Source organism: Saccoglossus kowalevskii, chromosome 1 (genome assembly GCF_978046115.1).
Source record: "Saccoglossus kowalevskii chromosome 1, keSacKowa6.1, whole genome shotgun sequence".
Classification (NCBI taxonomy): Eukaryota; Metazoa; Hemichordata; class Enteropneusta; family Harrimaniidae; genus Saccoglossus; species Saccoglossus kowalevskii.
In genome coordinates this window covers 16550931-16568937 of record NC_140641.1, presented here as the reverse complement: position 1 = coordinate 16568937, position 18007 = coordinate 16550931, and the positions used below count along the sequence as shown (strand labels likewise).

Genomic DNA, 18007 nt, shown 5'->3' with positions numbered 1-18007 from the left:
TATTTAGATATATAAACAATCTTTGTAAATTTCGCGAGAAAATGCAATAAAAAAAATTGGATTCTACTAAAAGTAGACGTATGTGAAATGCTTCGCACTCAGGTTGTGCGGTTCCGTGGGTGATGTTGAAGTTGTATTCACACTATGCAAATCTGAGAGGTGCACTCCCCTGACTAATATGTTCACATCAAATGTTGAGATTGTGGGAGAATAATGAGAACGTAGCCGCAGAACAATCATCATTGATCTATAAACATTACCGACATTCATTGCATGCGAGTCTGTTACACTACTTGCTTTCGAAATAAAATTGGCGATAAATGACGACAGGATATCTACTTTTAATAAATCGCATTTTTTAACTATAACAGCAACATTTGAACACAGTTTTTGTTTTTCAGCTTTTTCCTGGAGTGACGTTTCAGATATTTGCAAAGTAGGGATACCGCCAGTATTGATAATGAAGTATACCATACAATATCGGCTACATCCAGTATATCATTGAAGAAATTTACGATCATTGGGAGATAACGGCGAGTTGCACAATCAAAAAATTGAAACGCGGTAAACCAACGCAGTAATAAATAAAAAAGTATAGTGTGTTATTGCCGTCACTGAGAAAACAAATCACGCTCACCCAGGCGCATGCGTAGTACGCACATAAGTGGTAAACATCATTGATTCATCGCAACTGAGCAGGGAAAGGCGCATCGTACTGATTGGGATGGATCATAGCAGTTGAACGAATACCCCAGTCTTGTCCCACGTAAAAGGGTTGTTACATGGTCATTTCTGCTTGTGAATATTTGGTATGTGTACGCTGTTCAGCGAAAAAGGAGACAAGCGTGGCATGGAACGCAGTCGATGAAACAGCTGTGTCGAGTGGACGGTCGGCTTTGCGATCAATCGGTCTACGTCTCGGTATGGATTTTGACCATGTCTTACGTTCACTGGGAGAGTTCGGGCGCTACCAGAAGTACCTCTACTCCATGCTCTGCTGTATGCTTCTGCCCTCCTGTTTCATCGTTTTAGGACAAGTGTTCACGATCGCCGACGTACCGCATCGCTGTCGCGTGTCAGAGTTTGACGGCGGCGGCGGCGACGACCAGAGCATAACCCTCGCCGCCGGGGACGACGGCGTGTACAACGACACGTACCTCTACGTACCGTTTGAAAATAATGACAAGATTTGCACACCCAGTAGCTGTTATCGATATTACATTAATGCCAGTCTCGCCGATTTGCCGGTTAATTTGAATTTGACAGCGTCGTCATCACCATGTTCTTTTCCAAGGCAATTACCAATTACTGCGTGCGACGAAGGATGGGTGTACTACTATGGGAATGACAATGTCCGCTCATCCGTTGTAACTGAGGTAATGCCTATTTAATTTGCTAACATATGGTGAAATCCAACATAAGCATAACCTGTTTCCATAACAACTGTTTTGACATACATATATATAATGTTACATAGCAATAGTCACATTCTATACCGGTGTGCGTTTAGCATTGAAATAAGAAACCCATGCAATTTTTAATTTAATAAATCGATGTTGTTGTTTTTTTATCCGTCAAAAAAAAAAATCATCATCGTGGTCAAAATAGATGCGGCGCGTGTTGTAAATTTCTTTCCCTATGATCTGGCGCTCAGCATGTTAACCTTTCATTGTGGCGGGTGTTTTTGTTTGCGGCAGACGACATTATGAATACAGACACTGATTTACATTGATAAGACCGAGCCCTTTAGCTCATTGTCGTTGCATCACATAGAAATTACTGTTTTGCAGCAACTAGCTAAAAAAACAAACCAGATTGACATGGACGATCTATGATCGCCATAGAAATACAATTACATTACCCACGACTACCTTTTGTTTTATTTTTCTACAAGGTCATAGTCGTTACATATTCTGCCCATCTGTATAGAGATTTGACCTTTTTTTGTGGTTAATTTGCCACTGTAGAGATATTTGTGTCTCTCCATTGAATACATGAATAATAATTCCCGCACATTATGAGACTTTACAATCTTTGTTCGTCATTTGCTATGTGAGTGTATGTACACATCCAGTTACATTTAGCATTTAAACAATTCCTTAAAGCCTTCCTTCTTTGAAAAAAAGCATGATCATTGGGATGCTTCGAATGTGGTGGCTTTGTGTTGGCACAGCCCGCGGTTATTGGATTACAATTCGGATGATGTTCTGTGTGTTCAGCAGCTGTTGTTGAACTTGAATTAGGCGTACTTGTAGAGATAAATCTATGATGAAATCCTATTTTGCCTACTCCGATTATTTATTTTTGTGTGCACTGCGACTGATTTTGCGATTGTTTGTGTTATTTCCAATGATCGATCACCGCTATCGGGAACGAAGAAAACAAGATTTATCTTCCAAATATGGACAGTGTTCTCTGACGACCCCCCCTCAAAACAGATATAAATTGTTAAAACACGTCATAGCAATTATAACATACAAGTTGTAAACAAATATAATGCAATATTTCTAATTGTATAATCATTTATTTTAATATTGACTTTGACCATGGGCCTTAGAATGAGACGATGTCTATTCTCTAATGCGCTAACAAAGATATCAAATCATACTCAGGGATCTGACTCGACGTCTACGTATCTGGCTAATTACGGTCGGATACGCATGCGTTATTGTCGATTGACACATGAAACCCGTCACGCTTTACAAAACACGGTCATGGTATAACACTTATATAGTCCGAATTTTGTCTTTCGATGCAGAACGTGATATAATTATTGAAATGTGTGTTTTTCCTAAAAAAAACGGCAATATACACACGTCATTTAAGTATTGTCACTATCGCGTTGTTTGCGTATTCCTCGTTCCATACGGAGTTATATTGAATTAATATATTTACATTGACCGCCGGTAAATATCTATAAATCACTTTTTTAATAGTCTGAAGAAAAAAAATGACGTTTTAACCAGCTTAGAAATCCCCTTTACGCCTTCGGCGATGTCTATATTTTCTTCGACAAATGCGTTTCTAAAATGTAATTTGAAGATAGTTCCAAACCACTGAACATGTTCCATCTTTGTACTATTAATGTTACTTTCCCTGCCGACTACTTCACCTGCACGTTGATATAAAAAAAAATATTATTTTATGATTATAACGATACTCGACGTACCAACATACATATCAAACATGCCACTCTCCCAATGCAAATATCCATTAAATTTCAATGGTTAGCATTCTTTTGACAAACAGTCGGAACAATCTTCACAAACAATTACATTCTCCATATGGCACTTCATGCTTTTTTTTTAATATACCATACTGCCGAGTGTTCGGATGACGGCGTTGAACAGCAATACAATCGCCTCCGTGTTATGAAAACCAATGGTTTTACCCCCAACGGTCGTGTGTTGCATACAAATATACGGCCATTGAAATCACTGTCGTCTATTAATCGTCCCCATTGCTTAGCGGCGCTGCCGTCACATGAATCAAAGCGTTTAACCTCGTTTGTAGGATACCCGTGCTGCTCATAGTGATAATCTCTATTTTTCGCGTTAATATCATATTAGCGATATGATTATATTCTTATCTGAACGGAGAGTAGGAACCGCCGTAAATAACCCAGGGCGTGACTGTCTTGCAAATAACAAAAAATTAACTTCGTCGGCCTAATATTTAGCATGTTAAGTTATCGACAGGAACCAATTATTATTATTTGTTAATTAGTACAATCTGTTATTAATCATGCTTATAGAATGTCGTGATACTCGAGTATAGTTTAGTGGATGCCGTGTCTGCACTTTTTTTTTATTTCAAGATCGCAAGCCGTAGTGTTCCATCGATCCTAATACTGTAACATTTGTTTTGTGATATGACATGGGGTAGATGTGTTTATTATTTTATTTTTTGAGTAATGATGACATGATCAAAAAATATTTCCCGGAAATTAGATCTGAAGATTTATATAAGCTTCGATTTAATTAATACCAGTGTGCCTACAATCAAACAAGACTATATTTATTACCTCTGTGTCGTTCTTTACCAATGAATTGCATTAAAGCCGATACTTGGGGACGACTGAACGTTCGTCGCGAGAAACGGTTCATCCCCTGAAAACTAAAATTAAAAGTTATAGTTCTCGGTCTGTTCACGACATTTCACGTAACTGACAGTGGCTCGAAATGCGCAGTACCATTATCATATTTCGCAAATTATTATTATTATTATTATTATTATTATTATTATTATTATTATTATTATTATTATTATTATTAACACTACTTCAAATATTGAAATTTACATTCGAATATTTAAAACGCTAGAATTGAATTCATTCACAATTTACCGCAATTATATTTTAAATTTAAAAAAACGCACTATTTTATTTGATTAGATTGAACACATTACTGATAAAATAGAGAAATAAGTTTATCTTCTGTACACCAATGCGTGGTAAAACTTTCAGTGCGTTGTTATAATAATAATTAAAGAATAGTTTTCACCTTTACTTGTTGTAAAATGACATTGTGAAACAGTCCATGACAAGGTCCCTCCAGTGCACATCAATAACACTTGATTATGTTTAAATCAAATTAGTCACCTTTAAACGATTTCGCTTTCAGTTTCTCTGAAAAGTGTGACCACACTGTTCTCTTTAGCGTAAAATTATTGTGTTTAAACGTCCAATAAATAACCGGTAATTATGTAGTTGGCTGTATCGTGCGAACTCAACTCGAGTAGTAATTGCATTTATGATAATTCCGCCCCACTGGAATACTCAATGCGGGTCGTATATGTTTTTACTATAATAATGAAGTCGTACGCGGTTTTATAGACCGTTAATTTCGAAAGTCTGTCTGTAACTCGAAATTTCTGTGACGAAGTATTATTGGCGGGTTCACAAAATCTGCAATCATGAACTTACATACAAATTTAATTAAACTTTCGCTGACACCGTGGAAATACACGTACAAGTCATCCATAAAACGAACTCTATGTTAACCCTGACCCTCGTCGTAGATGTGCTTACAAATGTCCTCGGCAATCCCATTCCCCCTGATGTTCGGATTATATAATACAGGTACCGATAGGTTCCACGTAGTAAGCAATACCTACTTTCAAAATAAAAAATAATATTAACTGCTCATCGATCCGCAGGTATATCAATTGATCACATTCTATTGATCGACATATAATAATATGTTGTTTGAATAAAACCCCTATACCTAATTCCGTATTAACCATATATGGGCAGCACGTAACATTCGAACGTTCATTCCTATCGAAAGATATTGCCACGGGGGTTATACGACTTGGTGAGTGCAGCCACGAGATTCAAGTGCCATTACAGTGAAGATACTAGACTGATTGCGTTGATACATGTTTAGAATACAATTTGCGATATAAACAGGTGGTGGTTTGAGTTCAGACACGCATAAGACAATTGTTTGTCTGACCTTCACTTGTAGCTTAATAGTGGTTGCACTACCCCTTACATTTGGTGTGTCATTTTATTCCGGAACCGGAAAACATATTTTTATGAGTGATCTCGAACATGCTTTAAACCACAAACATGTGTAGTGTGACTATCCATACGCCCTTACATCGCCGATAGAGATACGGACGAACGGACAGACGGGTAAACAGACACGCGAACAGACAACCAAGTACAAATGATCGCGCTGTATTTGCGTCTTCTAGCCACTATTACAGGTTTCAGTTATGTCTCATTTTACGTCATTAATAGTGCAATTACAGTCGAATGTGTGGTCGTATTTGTTTTGCACTAAATTATGGTTTCAAAGAGAAGCCATAAAGGTCACGCAATTCAATCTCGATGACGTCACATCATCAATGTTTGCGTGGAATCCATCGCATTCACTGCACTGCGTTAGGTATAAGATGTATAAATACTTTGATGTAAACAAGCAATAACAAACAAAATGTTGTGATATTCTTGCATATATTCGTCCATTTTTACTTTCGACTCGGACTCTAGCTATTTATATACTGCGATACGATTGTTGATCGCCACATGGCGTCCGAATTGTTGACAAACCCGACATCACATCCCACTCAAAAGCAGTAATTTAACGATTTATTAAATTTAATCAAGGTTAAATTAACACATGACATTTTGCCCCAACAATCCTTGCACTGGGTGGCACATCCTTCAAAATATATGACGTGTACCGCTTTTGACCAGACTGTTGGTGATTGTAGGACGTTTATTATTGATTATTCGGGGTTGTCGCTAGCGAAAGTTATCCTCGAGATCACATTGTGACACTAGTTTATTGTTTGTGATGCACGTGTCAGATTGGTACAGAGAAGTATGAGGACGCAGTTCTTCTTCATGTCCCGTTAGCTATGAGGATTTGGTCTACTAGAAACATTTAACCCACGGCATTGTGTATAATTCATGATGTATCAATGCAACATCACCATACCACACTACTGTGGCCAGAAGCTTCTTCGCCACGGCAGTGTTACTCATATATGACAATGACAAACTCATTATTCTAACTTTTTGCTCTGTGAAAAATTATAAATTATATATTTCTAATATCCTCGGTACAATTATTGATGTCATGGCGTTTGACAAGAATTGTCTATTTCTTTCATTGTGTTGTTTTTGTCAACTGTCATTTTTTTTTCATATTAAGGAAAAGGCAGCTGCAGATTTGCACAGTGAATACGACCAATCCAGCTCTTATTGGTTAACACCGATACTATTAATTATATAAGGATTTGAACATTACCGTATTTTTACTGAAAACCAATAATACATCAGTTTTATTTAAAACAGTCTCAAAGCCTAGGATGCACCTAAATATAGAAAGGGTAGTTGAAAACAAGTGTGTATGCGTACGATACCTCGTACAATATACATATGTGTTTATAATTCCTGATTATTGATAGCATGTCTGAGAAAACGTGATGGCGGGTGACGAGTGCTCGTGACGACAGTGTAATACATTTACATCAATGATATTCGACGGGATCTGAAGTTGAGTAAGCTTGTCAGAGTACCAAAGTGCGCGACTTTATAACCCGTGCAAACCGACGGTAAGATAATCTTTGCATCTGTGTTTTATTTGTTTTCATTTTAATCGGTTGCCATAGTAACTAGAAAAAAGTCAAATAATAGAGGATAGATAGTCAGCATTGCAATATGCTAGTACACCATATGGCACCGCAAGAGAACAATCCATCAATATATGTATATTTAAACTCGGTAAGATGTAATAGCACACTGTAACTAATACACTATGGTAAGGAAACATTTGAGAAACAAGGAATTACATACAAAATTGTCAATATGGAAACTGGGAATGACAAGACAAATAAATATTTACAATAAAATATTAAATAAATATAGGAATATGTTTAAAATTTGTAAATGCACGGTTGTGAAAACTCACATGCGAACGATTAAGTGCCTTGTGTTTTAATTTACTATTTTTTAAACTTTTGGCTTTTCTTGCATCATTGCTCAACGCATTACAAATGATGGATCCTGATATCCAATTGGGTGATGCACACCTATCCGCTTAAATCCATAGTACTGTTGTCGTTATTAAACTGTGAATATATATAGGAGATACCCAGATTGTTTTTATTTGGGAGGGTAGAATAAAGCATTTCTAAAAGCTTTTATTATTTGTCTAGTTTATCGGAGTCCCTTTTTTCAGAAACATTCCACACAGCAATGCAGTAATGCATATGTAGAGAGATGAAGGATTGTTGTTGTAATAATTGTCGAGACGTCGTAGAGCTGCCAGTTGTTAACAGATGTTTGAGATATGTTTATGTAAATTTAGTTGTCAATGTTAATACCAAAATGATCAAGATTTGCAATTGCCTAGATACACATGCCTGATATATTTATCTGTATATCAGAAAGATTGTATTTACTTAGAAATCGTTGTACTTATCAGTCTCTGAAAAGTCTTATCAATGACGTTTAGCAACTGTGGTTCGTCCGAACTGCGGACAAAAAACATCGACAATATGGTTTCCAGATACGTTTTTAAATGGTTTGACAACAAATGTTAAAATATTTGACTACATACGGACAGACTTGTTATCGGTTTAAAATTCTCATTAAGATTGGATCTATATGGTCTTTTTTTTAGATGAGAGTATAAGTGTTTAGAAAGTTGCATTTAGAAAAAACATAATGCTAATGCTTCTGCTATGCTTGCCGAAAACGTATTGTTTTTAAAACGTGTTGTTTTTCAGTAGTTTTTTTTTCAACTTCATTGAGATTGTTTTCGTTTGTTTTTGAAGTAATTGTTACCTAGATTAGCAATAATAGATTTCACACAAGAAGCAGAGACAAAACATCACAAATATCCTAAATATAAATGACATGCCTGCCATTGTCAAGAAGTGTTTTTGGTTTTACTTGCACTACCCGATTCATAGTGCGTCACGCGTTACATTACCAAATACTTTTCAAAAAATATTTGACACCGTGTAGTCGTGTAGTTTCAAACACCCAACATGTGTAAAATACCACAGAGAATACAGGTATTTGTATCGATCACAACACGTATTTTATTCCGATATCCATCGTTATATGAAGTACATTTAGTTGAGCACATCCTGCTCCACGTGTGGTATCCTTCATATCAGTTTTGAACTTGCCGTTAACTTCAGGTAAGTCACTTTGAAGTATATATTGTAGCATATTTAACATAATTATTTACCAGCAAATTCACAACACCTTTTTTTATTGTGGCGTTTTCAAACTGCTTGTTACTTGTTTAAAAAATTGAAAATACAAAAAACAAAAACAAAAAAAAACAAAAAAAACACATCAGATATATTTAAAACAATACCAGTCTGAAAGTTTGAAATGCATGTACCTCAATTAGTTGAATACGAGTATATGCAATAACGCGTACAATGTACTTATATTTCCATAATTTTGTAATTGGAAATTAATTGGAAGAATGTCTGAGTGTTGGGCGATTAAAGTCTATTGTGACAGTGTAATCCATTTACATCAACATTTGAAGGGATCTTAAGTCGAGAAAGCTTGTCCTAGTCACCGAGTATTAGTATGTGACTTTATAACCCGTGTAAGCAATCGGTAGAATATTCTTTGCATCTGTGCATTTTTTTTAGTTATAGTTAATGTTTGTTTTCTGTTGCAATGGTAACTGAAAGAGTTCCGGAAGAACGACAAAGTATATCAGCAACAACCTGTACACCATATGCGCGCCGTAAGGGGCGTAATCATCATTTCTAAAGAAATGCCACAACGAATCAAGAGACAGATCTGTGTCTATCACAACCCGTATTTTATTTCAACATGACTCATCATCATCATCATCATCATCATCATCATCATTATTCGACTCTAGCAGTTACCCTGCCCTGATAGTGATTACTAGAAACGCCGTGAAATGTCCCGACACAATAAAGATGTAATCACTTCTTTAACAGCAATGAAAAATCGTTCAAGTCTTATCACGAACCCAATCGCGTGTTCGAGTTCACTCGAGGTTGTGGTAATTTTTACAAGACATTGTTATTACATCGCAGCGCAATGTTATTTTGCACGAGTTCTCGTCGCCGCTTGTAAGTGGTTTTGCGCTTTCAATTTGTCAGCTACCAAATTACAACCACTTTTAGGAACCTGATATCAATATTCCAGTACGGTTCACGCAATGTTTATAAATAAGATTATATTTAATTCGTGTATAGTATAACGGTCCTTGGATAATATTTTGTATAACAGGTGCTGTGTGTCTATTCCATTTTCTATTAATAATACAAGCTGTTGTGCTTTGAAATTCTTTTTTTTTATCTGTCGCCATTCAACGATGTTGTAGCACAAAACATTTTTTTTTTCTGTTATTAATTCAATCAAATACAATAGGCCGCCGACTCAAATGTATACATCATACACAGGCCGTACTTATGATGGCAAAGCAATAAAATACAATACAACACAGCGTATGGTACAGTAATTGACAGTTGATATATACGTTGTGAGAACATCATAATTTTGGTCGTACTTGAAATGCATAATGTGTATTATTAACAGTTTTCTGCTGGGAGAATTTAAAAAAATATGTAGCTCAGTCATACAGTTTTCATAGTTTCCTCTACTTGTACATGCAAATTAGATAGGAAAACTCGGGATAATGGCCATTGGCGTATAGTTATGCTCGGCCAAGGGTTTATAAGATAAAATAAACTTAGGTAAGTGCATGTACGTTTGAAGCTCGTGCATGACCAGTACTCGTACCGTCAACGGAACATTTTTCCTGAATTTATAGAAAGTGACTGCACACTTCACGGAGTTCAAGGGTACTATAAGTCGAACGTTTACCAGCAAATGCTCGGTGTTGTGTATATATGTTACGCATGCGCATATGTTCTATAATGGAGACTTATTAGGATTATTTCAGTTGTTTTATAACAACCAACTGCGAACAAGGACGCCAAAATGGCGGATGATTATGACGCATTGTGACAAAAATGTCACGCGACACAGTAATGGTCTATTGAACAAAAATGAGCGAGGTTTTTGTCATATATTCAGAAAGGCAGTCACGTGATACGAATACGTAAAGAGCGGATACTAGAAAAAAAACAGCCCGAGGATAATGAATTGCATTAGTATTGTTAATATACGTCTGCCTTGCGCTTTTGTTGCCATTTCGCATGAATTCGCGTGAATTTAATGGAACCTTTAGAGCATATCACACCAGTTACCTAACCCTACCCCTATCTCATAGATTCCTTAGTACAACTTAAAATGCAAACGCTACTTTCTCAACATTATAAACCCCATCGGTCGGGGACAGTCAAATAATGTGTGGGGGTGTTGAGAATGGAAATCCTATGTCATTCACTTTGTCTATGGCTCAGCCATATCATACAATATGTAATCACAATAGGTCCTCTACTATTACTACTACAGATAATATCTCCTGGCTGGCCTCCGCGATCATTACATCACCGTGCAATTAAAACACTTGATTCTGCATCAAACGAACAGCAATATTCATCACGACTGTATTCATCGTGATTTATCACGACAGTATCACGTGACTTTAGGTCGCAAGCATGTCAATCTAATTAACTTACTACTGTATTAGATGTCAGATTTCAAATCACGGGAGTACTGATCACAAAGCATGATGGGATAGCAAATCCGGAACTAAGTTTAGTTCAAGGATATAAGGTGACAAATATTGCCGTGTCTTGAAAACTAAATCACCATTGTAACAATGTACGCCAAGATTTAAGACTAAACAATTTTGATAGATCACGTTCATTTTGACATCGTATAGAAAAACTAATTATCTGGCGCTGTTCGACGGAAATCTCTAATCATTAATGAAGGTCTACGTTCCAAGAATACAAAGCCGATCCATGGGAATATGATCACAGACATCAAATATCTAGAATCCTCATGAAGACGATATATCAGCATAGGTAAAAGATATAGAATTATAATATCAAAAGAGCGATACAAGTATACACGTGTATACCAATTAGTTTATTTCAGTTCCGTTGACACCGTACCAGAAACACAGGGAGTATCATTCTCATTTCCCATGCTGGCGGATTTGTCTCAAATGTTCACACCACTTTCGTAACCTCATTTTGCCTGATTAGTTCAAAGTTTCAGAAGCAGCAAGATTAGATATAGAGTCATCAGTAAATCAAATGTAATGTAATGTATATAATATAGCATATGTAAATATATGTATTACTAGTATATGTGTACGATTTCTAGCCATACTGTGACATGAAGATATTTATATTATGGCTTGATATGATAGCGTGAGTATATGCCTTAATTGAGGTTAGAAATTTTACTGCGCGATTCTCTGTAATGTACCCACAATCCGCTGGGTTATCAAGCTTTTTTAGTCACATCATCTGTATATTTCACTCCTGTATTTATTCTCATAAAATTGTATACAAAAGTAATTACATCGTAAGAAAAGAATTTTCATGTACCCCGCAAAGATGCTCAAATGCAGTCGCGTCTCTCGGTAATAATAATCACCGATCGCACTCTGTTACAAAAAAACTAACTACTGTGTTCATGACAAATGTGATCAGTAATTCTGAATATAATGTGGAATGACAGTTAAGAGCAGTCGTTACTATTCACATGTCGTGCGACCTAGTTTTTAGTTTTCTGAGCGCGGTGAGATAGACTGATATTATTGAACAATAATAAACATTCCCGTAAGCCTGCTATATTGGGTAATTTCATTTTTTTCGCATTCAATACTGTCATTATAATAACTAAATTATACCATACCATGTTTACTTAGGTTCTTCCTTGACGTCGCGTCTAATATTGTGTGCAGGACATTTTACGCGCGCGTGTCACTTCCAAGTTCTAGTTCGTACTTCGACCCAAAAGCACGCGTCGATTCATCGGTGAAATACAGTGCACATATATTCAAATTAACCGTTCTAATTTATATTCAGTACAGTATGCACATGCAATACTGTCGTGTAAATTCCATCAACAGATTGCGTATCAAAAAAACTTTCTTGTTGAGCATGTGCGTTTCATTTGGTATGGATATTAACCGAGTTTGCTTTCAAGAGAGATTGGTCTGTCGTACGCGTGTAATTATGTTAGTTTGTTCGTTCACTTTGTTCCATACATTACTATATTCTGATTATCGTCATTTAACTATAATACGACTAGATATCACATTAATAATAACCAGCAATGCGACTATGTATATGCAATTATTACCATGGCGACAACACGTGGGAAACAAGCGTTCAAGTGTACTATTTTTCACATCCTTTCACGCAGAGCACTGGTAGTATCCAATCCTAGAGTACTACCCACTTACATTGCTACGAAAGTGAAATATACAAATAACAAAATATCTTCTCGCAGTCACAATCGGTTTCCGATAACTCTGCATTTCGAGGCGATTGGGGAATTACTTCCGGTTCCGGGAATTACTTCCGGTGTTACTATATATATAATATAGATAAGTAGCACTATGAGGCGAGGGTAGTTGAGTGGTGTTATTACACATAGCTTTAGTGACAATCATCATCGCAGCGAGTGTTTGAAACATTTCTTCTGAAGAGCTTAAGCGATGATAAAGAAATCAATTAGTGATTATTAACACGATAGGTCTGAATCACGTGTAGTTCAACACTGTATTAAAAATGTGTCTCAAGTGATTCAAACCAATTCCATATTCGCACATGATCAATGAGATAGCGTGGCTGATTACTTCTTTGTTGTGTTGATTGCATAAAATGATGGGCTGACACCACCACGATAAATGCTCGTAATGCCGAAAATGGAGCAGATTATAAAACATATAGAGATGTTATTTTGATTGATTGTATATATAGTACAAGCTATTAAATATATCACGCAATACTGATTTAAAAAATCAAATTAATCAAACAAATATTGAGTGATATTTTGAATTATTGTATATTATAATATACACATACTGTGAATTGGTAAACCACGTATTGATGAAATGGTGAATGAGAGACCTACAGACGACTACATGGCACGCAGTGTCTAACAGGCAAATATAATAGGGGAATGCAGACGATAAGGACGAATGCTTGTCACGTAATATCTAATGCATTACGCGCAGCGATGGGTTATATAACTTAATAATGGTGGCACAATATCGTGCGCACCACAAGTCATAATTGGGTTTCTTATGCATCATTGTTTATGCTACACGTAATGTTAAAAAAATGAATATATCACACACATTGCCGTAGGTGGCCTTTCATGACACAAACACGCATAATTATAATATCTCTGGTCTATTCAGTACTTATATAGAGTGGGGGATATGAAATAGTATTATCTGTGTTAATAAAAGCAGTTGCGGGTACGTGTCATTGAGGTATGTAGTGCACGTAAGCTGCGTATGTAGATGAAAAATAATAAGTTAACGGTTTTATTATTAACTTTACATAAGTCACAAGCTGATACTAAGAATACGATATTGAGTGTTGAACAAGGGGCGGCACGTTTCGCTCTCTGGCCGAATATCAAGATCAACAGCGTGGTGCAGAATAGTGCTAAGATTGAAATTGACGGGCGAACATCCTTTCACGATGTCGTCTATTTACTTGTGTAAAATCTCTCTCCTCATCTCACTGGTGCTCATTCCATCTGTATCCATGACAACACTCGGGGGCGACTCGACTCCGGGGTGTTACGCATGTGCATATCTGATATCTCAGGATTCGATTGAGCTGCGTATGATGGAAAATTTAAAAGTCAATTAAAGAACCCAATTTTCCGTCTTCGTGTTTCATTAAAGTTATTAGCACTCAAGAGAGAGAAATAAATCGTTCTCATCTTTTGAGTGTTATCTTCATTGGTTTGATGGTGGGTTGATTTTTTTTCCTTCTTGGCCATTTTTGTATACTGCATGCTTCCGGAAATTGGATCACTCGTTTTCTTTGAAGCATTACTACTGCCTTGAAAAAAAAAACTTAGAAATGTTAGCATAGTATACTACAAGCACTATCATCCCCGGGGCACTTTCCATTGTACGGAATGAAGAACGATCGCTACTATCGACCCAATTTTTTTTGTATTATTTATTTGCACCGCGGGGGTATGAAAAATATAAATTCGATCATTTCTTCTTATTATTATTATCATCATCGATATAATGTTACATTCCATGAAACTGTGTTGAATATTGATTGAAATAGTATTGTTATTATTCACAGCGGTCAACATTACGAATTATAATAGTAATAGCTATAATTTGTATACGTGTGTGTCGAAGGTGTGTATTCTATTCGGCGTTCGTTTTGACATGGGAATACATACAGAAATGATAGAATTAACATTATTAATACGAACTCTAATGTTTTAATTGGTATTAAAATGTTAAGTGAATATATCAGGTTAGTCCTTACTACCGGGGTATGAAGACGGGAACTTATAATTTCACCTGCATCCGTCCATTCGTATGCATATGTATCTCAGGCATGCTTCGACCGACCGATTCAAATTGTACACATACATCATGCGTTATTCATAAATACACACATACACTTGTTTCATAATCCAATTCGAAATGGTCGAATGACGACCATTTTAGTGCTAACAATTCATCAAAATCGGATCTCAGTCGTAATGGCCATTTTGTTTTTTTTAAAGAATGCTGTTCTAGTGCAGTATTCTTAACATGTCTTGACCAATCTCATTCCACGCAAAAATACTGGCTCCAGTTTTTATCATGTTTGAATTTCATGTATCGATCGTCATCAATGACTCTTACACCAATCTACTGATGTAATTTGCCATCATACTAACCACACCAACTTTAATTGGGACATTGAAACTGGTTATTTTTTCTCTCTTCTGCGATTGCATGATTTTTTTCCGTTCGTAGTCAGTCATTTCTGCGGAAATGTCTGGTGTTTAGCTTATAAGAGAACTCATGTCAACGAGGACAGTGTCACAATTTTCATTGACTTCTTTAACATGACATAGTGATTATTCCGTCATTTTTTTATTTTTTTAATTTATATAGTATGTTGCCGGTTTTGTAAAAAAAGTCAGTCTCCCCCACTGTGATTAAAATATAATTTAAGCATAGGCTCAAATCTATTTCATTTTCCGTATTTGATGTATTGTTATTCTTGTTTATTACTGTAACCGGCTTCCAGGTCGGGCTAAATTGTGTAGGTTGAGTAATCATTATTTAGCGAATATCCGCACGTCGATGGCGGCGTAACATACATGTACTATCTATTATATTGATATGTTGATGTAGTCGCTCATCTTGAAACACTTGGCTTCAGTTCTCGGTTGTATGCCTTAGATGTCCATATGTATTTCACTGACTCACATACTAGTACATATGACAGCTATTTATTTTTCTCACTGTTTTGTGTTTTCGAACGTTTATATATTCCTTTACCGAATTCTGAATTTGTATATATCTTGTGTGCGTCAAGGTGGGTTTGGAATGTAATTTTTAAGTACTGACTTAACCTGGAGAACGACGTGCACGCATGTTGATTTTGACGACTCCTCGGGGAGGGGGGGGGGAGCATGGGTTATTGCTGATAATACACTTATATTGCTTTCTGAAGCTATTATAACAATGTGATTCCGAAATTTACGTGCGGTTAATTATTGAATTACGCGCTGATTTCAAGTTGTATGGATGACTTCAACTAGACTAGAGTATTCACGTGCTTTACTTTCTTAGAATATAGTTGCGTGCCAACTGACGGCGCGAACCTATTTTCGCCGAAGCAAATGTGAGGTTTCCATTATTCCCCATTTCCCACTGTGCCAGGCAGTCTATCACAATATAGTATAGAGCTCATTTCCGCGAAATGCCGATGTGTTCCAACACAATTAACACTGAATGTGCGAAGAGGGAAGAATTCAGTTAGTTTCGCCTTACAAGACATTCGCTGAGGTCGAATAAGATAATTCTTTATTTGTCACTCTTGAATCCAAAGGGCAGATTTATTTCACTAAACTAAGGCTAAATTACGTATATTTAAAAAAAACAAATATTAGCGCGCACGTTTATACAATTCGCCTCAACTGAGTAAGGGGAGACGGAAGATGAAATATACAGTTAGATAAATATCGACCTTGTCAATCTACGCTCGCCCACCTACTTTCACTGTCCTTCATGGAGGAACTATTTCTCGAAATAAATTATACTTGGAAAAATCAAATTGTGTAGTTATATTTACACTGTCACTATTTTCAGTATTTCAAAGTAAGGTTCACATTTCGCCATCAGGCAGTGTGGAAAACGATTGAAACTGAGATATTATCAGATCGTTACGATTCACTAAAGGAAAACGTTGCCTCAACACGAATTTAATCAATATTGAGTTTTTTTAATGTTTTTTTATATATATATCATTGATAATGTGCGTGATGTGTAAACAATGCCAACACTCTTAGTCAAATGTTCAGTAAAAAGGACTTGTAAAATGTCAAAGAGGGGGGACAATTTGCATATAAATGTAATGGCGTTTCCGTATCTGCGCGTATGAATGTGACACAGTGTATGCTATGTGCATATTAAGTGTACGCAAGCACGACTGATGCGTTTTCATAGAAACAAAGACATTTTTTTGTCCTCAATACCCCGTAAAAATGCAATGGAATAAAACACGGACAATATCAATTGCACAAAGTACCGATAATTCCGCTCGACTAAATTCATTTGTATTTGTATGGCTAATAATTGCCGATTTTGTTTGTCGAGCGTAATGTATTCCTGGATTCTTTTTATACAAAGCTGAATATAATTTGTTGCCAGTGTATTTATATGTGGTTGACTGACCTCACGCAGTGCACGAAATGATGTACATTTCAATATTCTAGATTGCTTTAATCCATAATTGCGTCATCGTTTTAAAAGCAGTTCCATGTTCTACTAGTGAGTCGTGTACGGAAATGCTAGACAACGTATAAACTATTTATGCCATATCAGTTTCCAGGACATATGCTTCCGGTTATCGGAATATCTGAATTATGATACTCCTATATACTTGTTAATCATTCTCCCATTATATCAAGATCAAATAAAAAGAGTCGGTCTATCTATATTGATTAAGCGTGTCTCTTTGCAGGGGGTCATTACGCGTTTTCCGTGTCTTACAACTAACTACGGAAAACGTTAAATGTGACTCGCTTTGATTCGATGTGGTTTGCGTATAGACACGTTTCTTATGGTTGGCTTTGATAGTAATTTTAAGGGATCTATTTTATTTTTTCATTAAATTCACGAAATCAATGTCTGATTTGATTTAGGCCATAATTGATGTCATTTATTTTCACAAATCACGAAATCAATTATTCAGTCACTTTTAATAAAATAGTGAGGATGTTTTCTTATCTTTACATTTTGACCTTTAGCTTTTAACATATGTCTGTGTCGTCCCCAAACAAGCTGATCTATTACATATTATAGTGCGTATCGCCATGGCTTACAAACCACCGTTGTAGCATGGTCAC

The 18007-nt window shown here is 36.2% G+C and overlaps 1 protein-coding gene across 2 annotated transcripts in view; it reads left to right on the top strand.

Moving 5' to 3' along the window:
- Nucleotides 1-681: 681 nt before the first annotated feature.
- Nucleotides 682-18007, top strand: part of LOC100378093 (organic cation transporter protein-like) — a 31358-nt gene continuing 14032 nt past the window's right edge. For both annotated transcript variants that reach the window (XM_078014299.2, XM_085502738.1), the window contains exon 1: nt 682-1376. In XM_078014299.2, coding sequence (XP_077870425.1) covers nt 783-1376 — 594 coding nt within the window. In that variant the 5' untranslated portion in view covers nt 682-782. The remainder of the gene's footprint in view (nt 1377-18007) is intronic.